Genomic DNA, 19,322 nt, shown 5'->3' with positions numbered 1-19,322 from the left:
TTTCTCAGTCTGTCAGTTGTGCAAGGCAGTGAGCGAAGTCTCCAGCTGATCAGGCTCTTCTGCTTAACAATAGTGCTGTGGAGTGGGTGACACTCATTGTCCAAGATGTTGATCAGTTTGTTCAGGGTCCTTTTGTCAGATAGTGAAGTGATAGCATGCACAGAAACTTATGAACTACTCAGCTCAAGCTTTGTTACCTTTATACACTGATTATGCAAAAGAGAGTGTTTGCAACAACTGTGGTCTGGTGAATGGTTGCTCTTTTCCCCAAACCGTTTCGCAATTTTGCAACACAGGCTGCGGTTTCAGCTCGAGAGAATTCCATGACAGTCTACACCCCCCACCCACACCACAACCCCCCCCCCCCCTCCCACCCACACCACAACCCCCCCCCCCCCTCCCACCCACACCACAACCCCCCCTCCCCCGCCGCCTCTCCTGAGCCAGTCTTTGCCAGTTCATGTTGGGTCACCACTTGACTGACACAACTCTCTGTGACGACTACTCTGCTTCATTTGCGATTGCACTGTTCCCACACCAGCCCATCAAACTCATGGCCCATCTTCAATGGTACAATCACTGTGATTTTGCACTGTTCCCACACCAGCCCATCAAACTCATGGCCCATCTTCAATGGTACAATCACTGTGATTTTGCACTGTTCCCACACCAGCCCATCAAACTCATGGCCCATCTTCAATGGTACAGTCACTGTGATTTTGCACTGTTCCCACACCAGCCCATCAAACTCATGGCCCATCTTCAATGGTACAATCACTGTGATTTTGCAATATACTCCAGGGGCTGGCTCCCTCCACTTGACATTCATTAACCAGCTTGCCGTTTCACACAGAAGCAAAAGTTAACTTTTATTGATACAAAATATTCGGAACAGCAGTTTTCTGCAATGTAATTCAGCTATATTGCTCTAAAGATTCCACTACACTCTGGATTATACATTAACTGGAGCACAGCCTATGATTTTTATGTTTTGAGGCTGATGATCTTTGGGCTTTCACTCTTGAGACAGACACAGAGGTGACCAGCCAAGCACAGCAGACACGAGCCTGAGAACGGAGTCAGTGAGGGAGAGTGAAGTTAGAAAGATAAGATTGGAATCTGATATCTGAATCTGAATATCTGTGTAAGTCTGTAAAGGCCTGTGTATGTGTACCTGAAGTGATTTTAACATAGTATAGGTAGTGTTTGAAGGGGAAAACACCAGTATGCTGGCCAGAGGACTAAGCTGTGTGTTTGCCGTGGCTCTTGGGTTGGCACTTGGGCTCAGCGTCACCGGAGCTGAGACCCTAACGGAGCGCGCTCTTCGACTGATGGCCGAGACTCCACTCATAGATGGGTAGGAACAGATTGAAACTGACACATGTACTGTAACCTTGACACATTATTTTATTTAATTTACAAGCAAGCAGACTTACAGTAGATTGACAGATATTTTCTGGTGGTCCAGAGTTTTTTCTCTTATAGTGATTTAGAAATTCCTATCCATACCTTTATTTCCTCAAAGTTTGACTACTGCAACTCACTATATTTGGTTTCACTAAATCCACCCTGAATAGACTCTAGCTGGTCCAAAATGCTGCAGCCAGATTGTTAACTGGATCTAAGACACATGACCACATATCACCAGTGCTGACAGTTCCACTGGCTACCTGTGGAACACAGAATTAATTAAAAAATTTAGCTTTAAATGGCTTAGCTCCTCAATATCTTTGAAATCCTTACTGTCCTCTTAGACCTCTTCGATCATCTTCTAAGTGTCTTCTGTGTTCCTTCTGTTTTCCTTAACTCCTTGTCATTTTCTTTCATTTTGGTTTTTAACCAAAAATGTGTAAATATCCTATAAAAATAAATTGACTTGACCTGACTTGACTTGGTGTTAGATTAAATATTAAGAAACACACAGAAAAGTGTCCAATTGATAGACATGTGCAGGCCTACACATTCAGGATGTTTCTGCGTGAACAATACAGCTTTTGAAACCCTGACAATGGCAGTCTAATTTTACAGCCTGTGCAACCTGTCAATGGCTAAACAATGTTGTTGCTTCTGCTGTGGCAAGTCAGTTGTATGAACTTTGACCTCTTGCTGGTGCAGTCACAATGACCTTCCCTGGCAGATGAGGAAACAATTCAACAACCAACTAAACCTTGTAGACCTGAAAGTCCTGGAGGGCACACACACCAACATTCCCAAAATCAAGAAAGGACGACTGGCTGCACAGGTGCTCAAAGTCACACCCACACACACACATACACACACACACACACACACTCACACACTCACACTCACACACACACACACACACACACACACACTAACACACACACACCTTACTGAATGAAAACAGATACTAAATTAGCTATTTGCTAATTGCTTGTTGTGTCCTGGCAGGGGCACTGCTAAAAAAATGTGGTTCATCTGGTTATGCTGTAGAATGCTCCATTCACTTCAATGGGCCTTCCCAATGTTCAGAGGTCTGATCATTTTGTATAACAGACCGTTGCTATGTATAGTTCATACAGACAGACCACTGTCACGGAAAATGAGTTCTGTGACTCTGATTTACGTCTTTCTTATCATTCTGCGAGTAGGCTAGTTGGCTCAGTAGATGATCCGAGACGGCTGTATTTGCAGATAAACGTCATTTGTTTGCCTTATGCTTGAATTTTGTGAAAGTTAGTGAGAAATAAACTGCACTGTACATTCTAAAAAAGTCGTTATTGTAATCCCAAAACATGTCATAAATGGTGTGCAAGCTAACTATCTAACGTTAGCTAACTTAACCTCCATTTGCAGTTTACAGTGATGTCAGTCAAGTTCTATTTGTGTGGCAAACTATTTGTTTTCTCAGCGGAAGCTACGAAACGGTAACAAATAAGTCCCTTCAGGATGAAGCAAGACCCCTTTGCTTTTGCGTCGGGGTCCTGTTCACTCTTTATCTGTCGGGACTTGTTCTCCGATAATGACTGGCGGACAATACATCAGCCCTTACTTACAATACAACCTAAAAAAAAAACTACACCGGAATTGAACAATTCAACACAATTGTAAACAAGTCTATTGGGAGATTGATCTCATCACAATCTCATCACAGACAGCATCAATAGAGTAGCTCCTTATGGAATGTTTTTTGTGACAAAATTAAATAAATAAATGAAATATGAAATAAATAAATGCAATATGAAATAAATAAATAAATAAAAAGCTAAATAAATAAATAAAATATTAAATAAATAAATAAATGATTAAGTAATAAATAAATACAACAAACATGTACATGTATTCATTTAGCAGGCGTATTCATTTAGAGTCACAACCCGCCTTGATGGGTGACCGACATATTTATTTATTTCATGGTGCATTGCAAGACCGTATGGAATGTCAATGTCAATATAGTATTTATATTTAATATTTTATTTATTTATATATTTATTTATTTATTTAATTAATTTATTTTATGTATTTATTTCATATTGTATTTATTTATTTCAGATTTCATTTATTTATTTCTTATAAAATGGATAGTTCCGGTCCTTGATTATGATTGGTTGAATCACGTTTGATGCCGTTTTATTTTCCCAATATAGCACGGCTGAGACCACATTTCATTCTATAGTAATGCGCTTAGAATGCATAACAGTTAAAATTCAAAGTTGCTGAGCAACAATTTTGATAACAATCTACTAGCGGTGAAACCATTCTTTGGGGACTCCACGGAAGAATGGACATTTGTAGATGAAATAGCTTTTAAATTTTGTTTATTTTGATTATTTGTTTATTTTGTATAAATTTGTAATGTCCTATATGTGGTAGCCGTTGTATAAAGGCAATAAGCCCAGATAGGCCGTGCTATATTGTGAATATAGCACAGCTGAGGGTTGTTTAATGGCATTCAGCTTCGATTTGCTTCGCTTCGCTCGCTCGTGCCTAACAACACCCCTCAGCTGTGCTATATTCACAATATAGAACGGCCTCTCGGGGCTTATTGCTTAACTATTTAATTTATTTATTTAATTTTGACACAAAAACATTCCATAGGCTATAGGCTAGCAGCTTTGGATAATGTAAAGGTGGCACCTGATAAACTTACCTCAGCATGAACTGAGGGTAAAAAAATTAAAATACACCCACAGCTGAAACCCTTGACAGGAGGGGACATGAAACTAACTGTCAGACCTACGTGACTACATGCACAGACTATGTGACGGTATGCACAAAATGAAAACAGTTATAGAACCATAGCCTTCCTCTTTGTGTGTGAGAGAGAAAGAGACAGTATATTGTGTGTTACTTTTCCTCTAACTTACAGCTACGTGACTACGTGCAGAGATTATGTGACTGCATGCACAAATTCAAATGAATGTAAGCTACAGACATATATAATATACATTTACATTTATTCACACATTTACATGTACTCATTTAGCAGACTCTTTTATCCAAAGCGACTTACAAGGGCCATTCTCATTAGAGCAACTATGGGTTACTCGAGCACTGTGGCCGGTCTCAAGGGGTCAACCCATCCCATAACCACTCATTTGATGTATAGCGCCACCTAGTTAAAAAGGAAAAAACGAAAATGAGGTGTTGTAATCGCAGGTATCTCTGGCTGACATAATCAAAACTGCATGAAATTGGAGGTGTAGGATCATTATGACACCCTCTGAATGCATGCCAAGTTTCATGGAATTCCGTTCATGGGGGGCCATACAATTATGTGTACATTTAGTGACTGTACACAAACTGGTCTGTAGATGACTAGACACAGTTTTCTATGAATATCTCGAGAGGTTATAGGATGACGACATTTTTTTGTATGTTGGCCTTCAGGGGCCATGTCAACCCATCCTATATCCACTCATTTGATGTATAGCGCCACCTAGTTAAAAATGAGGCATTGTAATCGCAGGTATCTTTGACTGACAGTTTCAAAACTACAAGTGTAGGATCATTATGACACCCTTTGAATGCATGCCACGTTTTCTGGAATTTTGTTCATGGGGGACCATAGAATACATTAATATACAGTACCCTCCAGAATTATTGGCACCTCTGCTAAAGTTGACTAAAAACCGGTGCCAATAATTGGGAGCAACGTGTTTTTGTTAAAAATATATATTTATTGTGAGTTTACATCACCAACAGATAATTTTTTATACCGGTTTTTAGTCAACTTTAGCAGAGGTGCCAATAATTCTGGAGGGTACTGAATGTGTACATTTAGTGACTGTACACTACGCATGCACACACACATGCACTCATGAACACACACAAACATGCACATAAAGATACATACACACACATGCAGGCACACATACACACACACAAATGCACACACATATACACAAGCACAGACACACACACTCACACACATGCACACACACACACACATAAACACACACATACACATAGAGCAGATATGCAGACATACGCACGCACACACGTACATGCACACACACAGGCACGCACGCGCACATAAGCACAAATACGTACACGTATGCATGCAGAAACACACCCAAACACACACATACATACAAAAACACACACATGCAGGGAAGCAGGCACACACATACCATTACCCCCACACACCTACTCACAAATGAACACACATACACACACACACACAGACACATAAAAAACACACACACATGCAGGCAAGCAGACACACACACAAGCGAAAACACACACACAGAGAAGCACACATATACACAAAAGCAAACGCACACATGCACACACTCATATACATACACAAAAGAGTAGGGGATGGAGTAGGATGGAGACAAATTGACAAGCATGATTTATTTTTGTGGAGAGAATGTGCAGGACTTAGTGGCGGTCATAACACTTATTTTGACCAAAGACTTGCAAATAGACAAAACACAAGCAGCTTAAGAAAACATATTCATCAGTTTGATAACAACAAAAAGTGCATATAGCCTACCGATTGTCCTGCGGGCGGACAAAACCATTTGAGTGAGTGTGACCTTAGACAGTCTTTACTATTTTTTATATACAAAATTCAGTCAGACAGTCAGTCAATCAATCTAGTTATTCAGCAAATACACTTTACAAACTAACTTTTAGTCTTACATTCATTATGGCATTTAATTTGGAAATTAAAATATTCAGGAAAAATATGATATATTCCAGACCTATCAAGGCCCCTCCCCTTTGGGGCCCTAGTAATCAGTCCCACAACCCCCCTCCCTCCACCTAGGGATGGGCATCGTTAAGAAATTATCGATATCGATGCCATTGTCGAGTCTGCTTGTCGATGCGATTCCTTATCGATTCCCATATTGATTCCTGCTGAACACTTATAGGACGGCTTTGAGAGTTGTTGGCTTTGAATGTCTAATTTAAAGTGGTTTTTAGTGATGGGCAAATGAAGCTTTAGTGAACCACTAAACCACAGCAGTGTGAAGCTAGCAACACTAATGAAAAAATCCAATATGGCTGCCACATGTAGATTTTTTCAACATAAAAGTCCTTACCCAAACCAGTATATGAAACCAAAAATATTGGTTTGCTAAGGACTTTTATGTTGAAAAATGTATGTGTGGCGGCCATCTTTTTGCTTTTCAGCTAGTGTCGCTAGGTTCACACTGCTGTGGTTCAGTGGTTCACCAAAGCTTCATTCGCCCATCACTATTGGTTTTAGAGAATAAATATCAAGTGTGCAATAACAATACAGAAGTTGAATACTTTAAAATTTCTAAAAAAGTATACATTTGTAAAACAAAGCTTTGTATTGGAATCGTTAGTGGAATCGTTAACGTTTGGATGTGTACGATTCCGATGGATCGGAACATTTGGAACCGGTTCCTTACCGATACCTGGAACCGATTCTCAAGCCTACCTCCACCCCCGCAGTCCGACGTTCTTGGGTCCTGGAGAATCAAGATAATGACTTCAATTTAAATTTAATTGTACTTATAGAGCGCCAAAACATTACACATGTCTCATGGCGCTTTACAGAGTGTTAGACAAACAGAGAGAAAAGGAAAGAAGAGAAAAGAAGGCCCAGGGGTAACAGGGGCAAACCTCCCTAGAATTGGAGATACATATAGGAAGAAACCTCGAGCAGATCCACGACTCAAGGACCTGACCCATCTGCCTAGGGTCAGATACAGGACCGTAAGGTCTGTATACATGACAAATGCATTAGTTAGTCAGGTGTAGAGAATAGGACGTGGTGTTTAAAGCCACCTGAGGTGAATGTTCCCAAGAGGTGGGATGGTTAGTTATCCGGTATACTGTAATAATGCTTTAATCCTAATTTAGTGTCAGAAAGTTCAAATAGTCCAGCGTAGGAAATGGAATTGTCCAGGGGATTAGGAGTTGTCATAGGGCATGTGGTGGGTCGGCTGTACGGGCCAGGAATCCAGGTAGGGGGACAGTAATAGGCGATGATAGGGCAGTCATAGGGATGGGACTTCAGGTGAGATGGGTGAGAGGAGGGCCAAGCACACGGATGGCTGATGACTGGTGATGGTTATACCTCACAAGTGAGGTAAGGGGGAAGAAAGAGATGTAGAGTGGGTTAGTATTACTGAAAATCAAAATGGTTAATGTCAATAAGTAAATCAATGGTACTATATATTGTTACAGTATACCATACATGACATGAAGTGGAATAAAGCAGACCTTCCCAAACGGCCTAAACTACACTAAACACACTCATCACCACACACACAAATGAAGTGCAAAGAGTACATATACTGTTTATACACTCTGGCTCCATCATTCTGTCAGAGAGAGCATTTGTAGAGAGTGAAATTTCATATATATGTCTGAATATTAAGTGCATATTCCATAATCTCTCTTTCAGTTCTGGGCTGCCTACGTACCCTGTGAAACACAATACAAAGATGCTGTTCGACAAACACTGGAACAAATTGATGTCATCCACAGAATGTGCAGCAAATACCCCGACAACTTCATGTTTGCCACCAGCAGTGAAGGTGAGTGATAGAGCTGATATTTGAGAGCTTATACATGCTATATAGCATGTATAAGCAATATATTGCTGTGCATACAGTACATGGCCTGAGCTTTCCAGTGTTAATATGGAAGCTCCATGGATATACTTCACCTTGTACCTCAAGAAAGATAACAGCTTCTCAGTGAGATGGAAGGCTGGAAACCCACACGAGAACACCTTTACTTTTGTCTCACCAACCAGTCAACTCACTCTGTCAGTGTTACGTAGAGCTGCAATGAATCCAGTTCCAGCTCCAAAAGTGATTCATATTTTTGCAGAAGAGCGAATGTGAATATAAGGTTATATAAGTCATGCACACAATGATGTTGCTTTTTGATGCCATTTCTGAACATTTATTAAACATACTTTTAGACACAGCTTTTGCATAAACATAATAAATTCTTCATCAAAGGATAACAAGTAAAACTTTGTGCTTAGTCTTAGACAAATGTCACATCTTAACGCTCATGTGCAATGCTCCCACTTCACAGATATCATGACAGCCTTTAATCAGAGTAAGACAGCCAGTCTGATTGGCGTTGAAGGAGGCCACTCGATCGACAGCAGCCTGGGAACTCTCCGCACCATGTATCAGCTGGGGGTCCGCTACCTCACCCTCACCCACAGCTGCAACACGCCCTGGTGGGTTCCAGCTCCCACCTCTCCTCTAGCCTGGCCTCCACCTGCCTACGTACTTCCACTCGATTTCTTTTCCCTACAGTACTCCGTCTGGAATAGCTCTCGTTCACTTTGTTTACTTTGGCAACTTGTCTTCGAACCAACCAGCGAACAGAGGGCGTTCCTGAGAGCGATTACGTTTAAGTTGCAAGCCTATCGTTATCGTTGTGTCCCCCGTGGTTAACATACGTCATTACCAAACGTTAGTTATTGAACTCCTTCAAACTTCAGACAAGCATCCACCAACCAGGAAATAAATGTTTGCCAATGGATCTAGGCCAGACTCTCTGCAAAGTCTGGTATCCAGGCTACCTCTCCACTTTTACATCACTGAGACACACTGTCATCTGGATCAGGCCTGCAGAGGCCCCAGCGTTTTTCCAAGCTACTTTTGCATTCACTCACACCATGTTTGCATTCTCTTGCAATAGTTTTGCATTCCCTTATTATACTTTTGACTTTTGTTTTGGGAACACAAAAAATATTATGAGGGAATGTAAATGGGTGGGATTTCTTCCCACCATGATATACTTTGGGGGCTCTGTACAGGTCCGACACAACAGGGTGGTCCATTTTCTGGGACAAAATAATGTGAAAAGCAAACTGGAATTTTCCACATGGCTCACATTTCCATAATAATGGCATAAATTCACACAGATGAATTTATTCATAAGAATACATTCAAAATGTGTTGTTGAGAAGGTAGCTACAGTGTGTAGGTAAAAAAAATATATAAAGAGGAAGTTGGAGTGTGGACAGCGATTAACAAATTTCTTGGAAGAGAGTTAAATTACAAGGAATGTTCGAATGCCCTCCCAACCCCTCAGGTACTAGACACAACAGATGAAGTATCTCCTAAACCTGAACTGAAACTACGTTGTCCACCGTGGGTAAGCCAGGGAGATTCCGAGCGTCACTGATGGAAATGCGATAAGCACAAAGAGATATGCAGGGTTGTAGGAGATAATACACATAACGCTCCTAAAAGTACCTTTGATGCTATGTGATGCCATTCTTTACTTATCTTCCTTTTTGTACAGGGCTGACAACTGGCTGGTGGACACCGGAAGTGACCCTATAGAGCACAATGGCCTGTCTCCATTTGGCAAGGTGAGCTCTCCACAGTGCAGCAGAGCAGAGATGAAACTCTGTGACACCCACTCTGAGGGAACCAACTGATCATGATCATTCTTGATCAGTTGCCAAGTCAGAGGGAGGAAACATGATGCAACACAACCCAAAGAGACAGAGAGTCTGGTGTTATTAGGCAGAACTAATCCCTGCAGTGACAATAGAAGGTCAAGAAAGGAGAACAGATTTTTTCAATGTGTGTGGGCTTAGTGGTTGTGGTAGTTGGAAATTTCTTTTAAGCAGAGACCATGTGCTTACGCCAACGTTTGTGTCTGACCCCAGTCACTCCCGAGTCAGAAATCATTTGGATCAGCTGTATTTTTTTTCTATCTTAAAGCATCTGTAGCACCATTAAAATAACTAAACAACATAGACTAAAATAATTGAGTTTAGCCTCGTTGACACCAGACCCTTCTCAATTGAGAGTGGGTCTGGAAAAGGTTCATTGACTTAACGACTTTCAGCAGGGGCGTAACTAGCAGTGAGATTAAATTCAAATTGGTGCATTAAACTCTTACCAAATAGTTTCAGAAGTGTAGCAATCTTGTAAACGAAGGTTTTAAATGTGGTTGTTTACTCAGTTCCAAAGAAGTACACATTCATTAGCGATTGTATTTGCGTACCCGTGTTTTAGGGACATTGGAAATGGGCTAAATGGCCAGACGGACCTGCAGAGCAAATCCCAAAGTTAGTATGGGTATTCCCAGGCTAAATTGAGTTTACACAATCTAAAAATCTTTGCTTGTGTCTCCTTTCCCTCAACAAGTCACTGATTAAGGAGATGAACCGTATCGGGATGCTGATAGACTTGGCCCATGTCTCAGAGGCGGTCATGAACCAAGTCCTGGACATCTCCAAAGCCCCGGTTATCTTCAGCCACTCCTCTGCTTACGCAGTGTGCGCCCATAAGAGGAATGTTCCGGATAGCGTGCTCAGGAGGGTGGTAAGTGAAGGGGCAGAAAAACATCTCCATAGTGAACAGGCCTGTTGACACTGCAGTCTGCATCACCTGCATCACACGCAAGACTTTTATTTGCTGACTTCAGTTCAGCCTTTAACAAAATGCAGCCTCACATTCTGATTGAACGATTAGCCTCATATTTTAAGCTACCCGAGCAGATTTTATTACTAGTTTTACATTTTTTATAGGGCTGTAACGATTTACGATTCGAAACCGAAATCGCGACATTCATATCCACGATACTGTGTCGCGGTGTGAAAAGGCAGAATCGCGACACACCCTTTCTAGTGTTTCACGCAGTGCATTGCAGCTTAGGCGGCCGTAAAAGCAACCCACAACTCCCGCTTTACTTATCGGTAGCCTACGTTGTCCAAAAACAAATAAATAAATAAATAATCATTTCATACCTCTCCTTGCTTTCATTGTAGACTATGTGTGCAACTTTACCAAACAGTATAGAAGTAAACCCCCTCTCCTTGCCCCGCTCTCTCTCGCGCTCCCTCCCTCTCACTCTCCCTCCCTCTCCTGCTCAATGAACACGCGCGACTTAAATAAAACATTCACAATCGTGAAAGCAAGGACGCATAAAAGACGACTAGCTAAATTACTATTAAATCCGCTTAGCATCATTAGCATGCTGCACATATTTGTTTAAAACTCTTGCATTGAAGTTGACTGATCATCTCAATACCAACGTTTCCCAAAAGGGCCTGTCCCAAGGAGAACTAGTATTACCTTGAAACTTAAACACACATGGGGAAACTGAACAGTCCAATCAGTACACTATGATAGGCTAAGCTATATGCTACTTTGTTTACAATATTTCCAGGCTTCAACCAGACAGCTGAATTAAAGAGGTAGAGTTGTAATAAAAAATAGTAGGCCTAGGCTAGGCTAATCTGCATAAAGTGTGCTGTCATAAATATCAGTCATTCAGAAAAATATTTTTATATCAGGATATAAAATAATAGATATATTATATTGTAATCCTCTGGTGTTCTAAGGGAGGCTATTAAAATGTTATTTAATAAAATGTCTAGCCCCCCCCACCCCCCCCCCCAAAAAAAAGGGGAAAAAAAGAAAAATCGAGATTCATATCGAACCGTGGGTCAAAAATTGTGATACAAACCGAATCGTGAGGTTGGTGTATCGTTACAGCCCTAATTTTTTACCAAACAGAAGGCAATGCCAATACACAATGAAGATGTTCAAATAGTCCAAACATAGGCACAGTGTTTGACCCGCAACTGAAATTCAGTGAGAACACTGATAGCATAATTAAGAGAGCAGACCAAAGAATATACTTACTGAAGAAAGCTTAACTCTTTTGGTGTCTGTAAACAAATTCTATGTACATTTTATCAAGCCTTCATTGAGAGTCTATTAACATTTTCTTTTATATGTTGGTTTAATGGACTGTCTGTGAAGGACAAAAAGAGCTTGAGCGACATTGTCAAAGTATGCTCAAAAATCACTGGTACCCAGTTAGAAGATCTCTGTTCTCTCTGGAAAACACGGGTGGTTCAGAAAGCAGAGAGAATATCTTGCCAACCAAATCATGTACTCAGTAATGAATTGGTTATCATGCAGTCAGGTCGGCGGTACCACATGCCAATACGTAAAACTAACCGCTATGCCAACTCATTCATTCCCTCTGCTATTAGATTGTTAAATGAACATCATAGAAGACTGTTAAAAGAAAAGAATGCACAGAACTACAACAATACTGCTTCTTGGACTCTGCTGCTCTGTTCCGTCACTGGCAGGTGAAGTGTGTGTGTGTGTGTGTGTGTGTGTGTGTGTGGGTGTGTATGTGTGTGTGTGTGTGTGTCTGCGTGTGGCTGTAGACAGGTGATGTATGACTGCTGCAGTACTTACTTATTTATTTGTCTACTTATTATTCTTAACATTGCATACATTTATACAGTGTATGCTAATGCACTTTTTAACTTTATACCCCTTCATGGATGGGTTGGCTGTACACCGAATTGCCCCTCGGGGACTAATAAAGATATCTAAACTAAACTAACACACCCATTGCGTAAGGGATAATGTACAGACATTATTGGGAAAATAAGTCCCGACAGGGCGAACTGGACCCCGACGCGCCAGCAGAGGGGTCTTGCTTCGCCCTGAAGGGACATATTTTCCCAATAATGACCGGCGTGACTACTTGCCAAAACGAAAAAATAAACTCAGCGATATGTCTCTTTAACCTTATTTGTTACCGTTTCGTCGTGGCTTTTGCTGAGAAGCAAATAGTTTGCAACACACGCTGAACTTAACATCAAACATTCTTTAGAACACAGCTGATCAACCGTCTGCTTTCACTTTTGAATGAAGTTCCAATGCAAGAAGTGACCGGCTTACTTGCGGAGTGATATGAAAAACTTAAAGCACAAAACCCGTTGCCATTGACAGCGGTAATTATATGTTTGCAGCGATAATTACATGAAAATATTTTACCGTAGAACGTTGGGAAATCTCATTCAAGTCAATGGAGCGTTCTACTTGCATTGTGAAGAGCCGCATAATAAATATAGATATTGTATACTGTAAGGCATTAAAACCCCCATAAAAACACTATTCACAACTCAAGCATCTCAAGTATGAGATACTTTGGAGTGATAACCTTGACACAATGAAAGTGAGGAAAAGATTAAAAGGCTCGTTGACGCACTTTACAAAATATGAACAAAGCCTAGCTGAAGGTGAGAGTGGAGTGCTAACGTCATACTGACAACTTCAAGGAGATGGGAGAGAAAATGAAAGCCGGCTTAGTTTAATCAGCACAACAGAATTTATGTTTTGATATTTCAACATTCCAATATTCATCAAATTCATTAGACTTTTTGAAAGGCATAGAGACTGATGTATAACTGTCATAATCTTTTCCAGCAAGAAAAACAGGGGATTGTAATGGTGAACTTCTACAATGATTATGTTACCTGCAGTAAAACAGCTAACATAAGCGATGTCGCCGGTGAGTTCCCACCCTGAACTTACACTCACACATGAAGACAAAAATATAAACAATTAGCTAATGCTCTTTTTTTCTCAATACCTAGACCATTTTGACCACATAAAAAAGGTGGCTGGCAGTTCTATCATTGGCTTTGGAGGGGACTATGATGGTGTGACTAGGTAAGTCGTTTTACTTGTGGCAAAAGATCCGGCTGTCCAGCTGTCATTTCTATCTCTGCAAGTCAAGACCAAATATAATTTATTGTGCTTTCACTGCAGTTCAAAACAACACATTGCATGTATTTGTAAACTCGGCATTAAATATGCTCTATAGCAAAGTGTTTTTAAAGGATAACAGCTTAAAAGTGATGATGGAGTTTACAGTCCACACCCTTACACTCTTACTTGTCACTGTCCTTTGGGGCTAGCTTGTAAATTGACTCAGACTAGAGCTTGGACACACACACACATACACTGACAGAAAGACAAACAGATGATCACACTCACACACACTTTCACTGAAATGGCTCTCGCTGTGCGAGGTGACAGGGTCCCTCAGGGGCTGGAGGACGTGTCTAAGTACCCCGCCCTGGTGGAGGAGCTCCTGAGACGAGGCTGGATGGACAGCGAGGTGAAAGATGCACTTGGGGGAAACCTGCTAAGAGTATTTAAGAAGGTGGAGGAGGTAGGACACGACTCGACTCCCGCCCTCCATCTCCACCTCACACACGGACTACTTTCACACTCACTCACTCACTCACACACACCTACACACATACACACACACACGAACGCATGCATACACAGCTGGGGCAGCTGTGGCCTACTGGTTAGCACTTTGGACCTGCCGGTTTGAACCCCGACCAGTAGGTACGGCTGAAGTGCCCTTGAGCAAGGCACCTAACCCCTCACTGCTCCCCGAGCGCCGCTGTTGATGCAGGCAGCTCACTGCGCCGGGATTAGTGTGTGCTTCACTTCACTGTGTGTACACTGTGTGCTGTGTGTGTTTCACTAATTCACGGATTGGGATAAATGCAGAGACCAAATTTCCCTCACGGGATCAAAAGAGTATATCTACTTATACTTATACACAAATACACACACACACACACACGCTCTCTATATAAAGTGTTTTAATAGTAATAGTTGTGTAATCAATAGTTGTTGCAACCAGTCTGTTGCCATAAACGTTAATACATCATGAGCCCCCATTATGGGATCTAATAAAGTGGAGGACATGCTTCAGTACAGACACACTATGTCCGTCTCCTTGTTGTCCAAGTCAAGGTTGCCATGGTTGTGGACACCTCAACAGGCACAGGCAAGGAGAGGCATGGGGGGGTGGGAGGGGGGGTTAACCGTGGTGCAAAGGCAAAGCTAGAGTTCAGGGTGACAGCCGCAGGGAACAAGCTTCCTTTGAACCTGCTGGTTTGGGTTTACAACCATCATCATGTCAAGTTATACAGTCTTTTATGATCTGATCAGTGGAGTGCTCAAGTGCTACTTTGCGCTACTTTTTCAGTTTTACTGCAACCTTACCTTAGCTTGATGGCCCATAAACCCCTGTCCTCTACCTTGGCTTGATGGCCCATAAACCCCTGTCCTCTACAGGTGCGTGACGGTTTGAAGAGCGAACTGCCAGGTGACACTCCCATCCCACTCGATGAGGTGGAGAACCCCTGCAGGACGGACTACGGTTACCCCACCCCCACAGACGACGCAGGCCCACGGCTTGCCCACACTCCCTCAGCCCTGGTTCTGTCTCTGCTGCTGCTCACCGCTCTGCTGGCCAAGTCAGTCTGAGCCACTCACCGACCCCCCCCCCACGCCCGCCCCACGCCCTAGTGAATCTTGGGAGTGGCAACTTTTATCTCACCATCTGTCTCTTAGATGACGCAGGCTTTCGGACCAATGATCTGGTTATTTACGTAAGCAGGAGGAACTGTTTTGCTGCCTGACTTGACTCATCTTCATTTAATTATGGTGAGACACTACAGGTGAATAGGGTAAAATTTTTAAATAATAGACATCACCATGAAACTTCCTCAGTTGATTACTTACACAAGTATGAACAAAACAATGTATTACAAGTTTTTGAAATTCGAATGTTTAATTATGCAAATTAGGCCTTATCTCATTAAATATGCACACATTTGCATATATTTTCGGTAGATAGATCTGAACATATGATAAAGCCTGGTACAAAATTATTCTTTCATTTTGTTTGCATACAAGATAAAAATAAAATTACAGAGGGATTTCAGGATATCTGCTTTCATTACCTAGGAAATCAGAATATACTGTCCATAGCCTTAAAAAATAAATTTTTGCCTTTTATTTTTGATTAAAATGTCACATAAATCAGGCCAGGAATGATTTATTAACAAATCCCTCTGTAAATATCTTCAGAATACTGCTAAGTGTATATCTGGAAAGTTTGGTGTACATAGGTGCTACATAGGCTGAGATGTTTCTACCGGAAAATGATAAAAACTCAATTTGAGAAAACAGCCTTGGAACACAGCCAAGAGATTCCGTTCTCAGCCTAGACTCGCCTTTGAACTTTCGCGATTGGTTGCGGTTACAAAGGAAGTGTCCATATTTAGATAGCACAACGTCATGCAGGAAAAACAGAGCTTTCCAACCGTACTACACATGTTATGTTTTGTATCAAGGTCGCGGTAGAGCATTAAACGTTAGAAGACTAACTTTTGGTGAATTTAGGAGAAATATACAGGCGCGAGTAGACAAAATGTAATGAAATATACACCTAAATGTGTAAATCGGGCTTTGTTGTTGTAGTAGTGTGAAAGAATACATGCTAAGGTAGCAAATTAGCCCAAAATCTCGAAATTGACCAGTGCATGAAAAAACGATGTTTTCACCTGCCGTGTCTCGCCTTAATTATGACATTTTGTATGTTTTTATCCCATTCTACCACAGTTTGTCAATTATGATATACTGTACTTTTGCTTCTTTCAAATTCCAGCTAATAGCACAAAAAATAAACCATGCGATGCTTTCTACAGCTGTTGGTCTGGATTCAGTTCAGTTGTAGCAGCAATACAAAGATTGTCCATAGAGCCGCATTTCTTTGACAAAGGCTCTGCAACTACAATGTAAGGCTACTTTATTTTGTGGTAAAATAATAATAGCATGCAGCTTATGTCATGACATATTTCCCTATACAGTCCTACTTAGCGCTTGTTTGAAAAGCCCACAGCTTTTCAATATTGCAATTCCAAAGAAGGACACTGTGGTTTGTCCAATTTGAGCAAGGCTTCTACCAAAAAGTATTTTCTCTATTTCTGTCGTAAGCTATAAACAGTGTAATGTTTATAACAAATTAAAAGATGAATCACCAGCATGTCAAACTACAATATGCTGGCTGTGACTCCAACAAGCAGTCACACAAGAAGGGCAACCGTGGCCTACTGGTTAGCTCTTCGGACTTTTAACCGGAGGGTTGCCGGTTCGAACCCCGACCAGTAGGCAAGGCACCTAACCCCTCACTGCTCCCCGAGGGCTGCTGTTGTTGCAGGCAGCTCACTGTGCCGGGATTAGTGTGTGCTTCACCTCACTGTGTGCTGAGTGTGTTTCACTAATTCACGGATTGGGGTAAATGCAGAGACCAAATTTCCCTCACGGGATCAAAAGAGTATATATACTATACTTATACAAAAGTTAGCATCTAGACAGTGGAAACCTGAAATCTATCTCCAGTTGGTGAGGAGTCCAGAGGACAGAGAAAACACACACAAAGGGGGTTAATAGATAATCATGAAACCTTAGCTGCTGTTGCTTGTGCCATTCAGAAGACTTAAAATCAGATTCAGATGAGGTGATTGCAAACTGCAAAACTAGTCACATAACTCATTCTGCCTCTCTCTCAACTGGCCACAGGCAGGCTACACAGAAAGCATTTGTCTGTGGTTTGCTCAAGGATGATTTCTACAAGGTCTCTATCACAATATGACATTTACTGTCAATACAAATTGTTCATGATCTGTTTCATCCTACAAAGTGACTATGGCTTCTTGAAAGACCTTACAATTATTGAAGCTCATATTTGGCTCATATATTAGCCATTATAACCCTTACTGCTACACCATATCACTTTACCTTATTGCACAGTCCCTTAAAAATCTATTTCATTTATCATTTAAAATACATATGTACATGAAATGGATTTGACTGGATAAAGTTACATGATACTTGCATTTCCCAGTGGTTACACAACCTTTCTCTTCATACAATTTTTGATGTCATGCCCTACATATTCAATACGGTTAAAGGGATATTTTCAAAAATTTGGTAGCTGTTCTGTGTTCTTGTAGCACACTGTTAAACAGAGGATTTCATAGTTGGACATTATTGAGAGAGGCTTTTGTAATTATAGAAATGAACATGCACATTAGCAGGTGCTGCAGAACAGGATCCCTGGTGAATTTAATTTCTTAGTTTGCCTATACAGCAGGTTTGGCTTGGGTTGACAGTGCTTAGATGTCACACATCAGGCCTACTATCAGCAAAGCAAACAGCATTCATGCAACACTCAGCGGTAACCTTTATGGAGCTCATGTCATGGTGTGAGAAGAGAGGAGAGCTTATTGTACTACACTGTGTTTACACTGCTCGAAAACAGCCGTGGGATTTTGAAAACACAGCCTATGTTTGGTCATCGGGGTTTCCTGGCACTGGGAACAATGTAACTGGAAGAGATAGTCACCAATTGCAGTGGGCAAAGCTTAAAACATCCTGTTACAACAATGGGCTTATCAAATTTATGTGTAGACGAGCACAGATGGCTCTCATCAGTCAACTGACTGCAGCTGAGCAATGTGTGATTATGGCGCTTCAAGATAATATGATTACAGTAGCAGCAATAAGGTCCTGTAACTGTTGTGGAGTAATGGCACCACCCTGTGGTTTAAAAAAAAAAGTGAAATTATGCCTTAGTTGGTCACGGTATTGTGATTATAGGCCACTTTACTACCATTGAAATTTGACTACAGGGCAGGCCAGCCTAATTAATCTAGGGCTGGAGTGTTTTCATTCATAAATACAAACCTCCTCAGACAACAGGTCTGAAGGCCATCATAAGGATAGCATATGATGAGAAACAACAGGTCTGAAGGCCATGATAAGGATAGCATATGATGAGAAACAACAGGTCTGAAGGCCATCATAAGGATAGCATATGATGAGAAACAACAGGTCTGAAGGCCATCATAAGGATAGCATATGATGAGAAACAACAGGTCTGAAGGCCATCATAAGGATAGCATATGATGAGAAACAACAGGTCTGAAGGCCATCATAAGGATAGCATATGATGAGAAACAACAGGTCTGAAGGCCATGATAAGGATAGCATATGATGAGAAACAACAGGTCTGAAGGCCATCATAAGGATAGCATATGATGAGAAACAACAGGTCTGAAGGCCATGATAAGGATAGCATATGATGAGAAACAACAGGTCTGAAGGCCATGATAAGGATAGCATATGATGAGAAACAACAGGTCTGAAGGCCATCATAAGGATAGCATATGATGGGAAACAACAAGCAAAATAATCTTT

The 19,322-nt window shown here is 41.2% G+C and overlaps 1 protein-coding gene across 1 annotated transcript; it reads left to right on the top strand.

Annotated features, from left to right (window-relative positions):
• The first annotated feature begins 1,093 nt into the window (after positions 1 to 1,093).
• On the top strand, positions 1,094 to 16,756 carry dpep1 (dipeptidase 1). Its single transcript, XM_076286796.1, has 10 exons — positions 1,094 to 1,357; positions 2,116 to 2,242; positions 7,853 to 7,985; positions 8,497 to 8,647; positions 9,724 to 9,793; positions 10,581 to 10,757; positions 13,674 to 13,758; positions 13,844 to 13,919; positions 14,289 to 14,424; positions 15,351 to 16,756. The coding sequence occupies exons 1-10, from the start codon at positions 1,227 to 1,229 to the stop codon at positions 15,540 to 15,542; spliced, it is 1,278 nt and encodes a 425-aa protein (XP_076142911.1). The 5' UTR covers positions 1,094 to 1,226; the 3' UTR covers positions 15,543 to 16,756.
• The last annotated feature ends 2,566 nt before the right edge of the window (positions 16,757 to 19,322 follow it).

Source organism: Alosa pseudoharengus, unplaced genomic scaffold, assembly GCF_046254945.1.
Source record: "Alosa pseudoharengus isolate Yale_2024_CS ecotype anadromous, Long Island Sound unplaced genomic scaffold, YU_APseudo_1.1 YU_APseudo_1.1_scf_16, whole genome shotgun sequence".
Lineage (NCBI taxonomy): Eukaryota > Metazoa > Chordata > Actinopteri > Clupeiformes > Clupeidae > Alosa > Alosa pseudoharengus.
The sequence above is the reverse complement of the archived record's forward strand: the minus strand, read 5'-3'. Positions and strand labels throughout refer to the sequence as shown.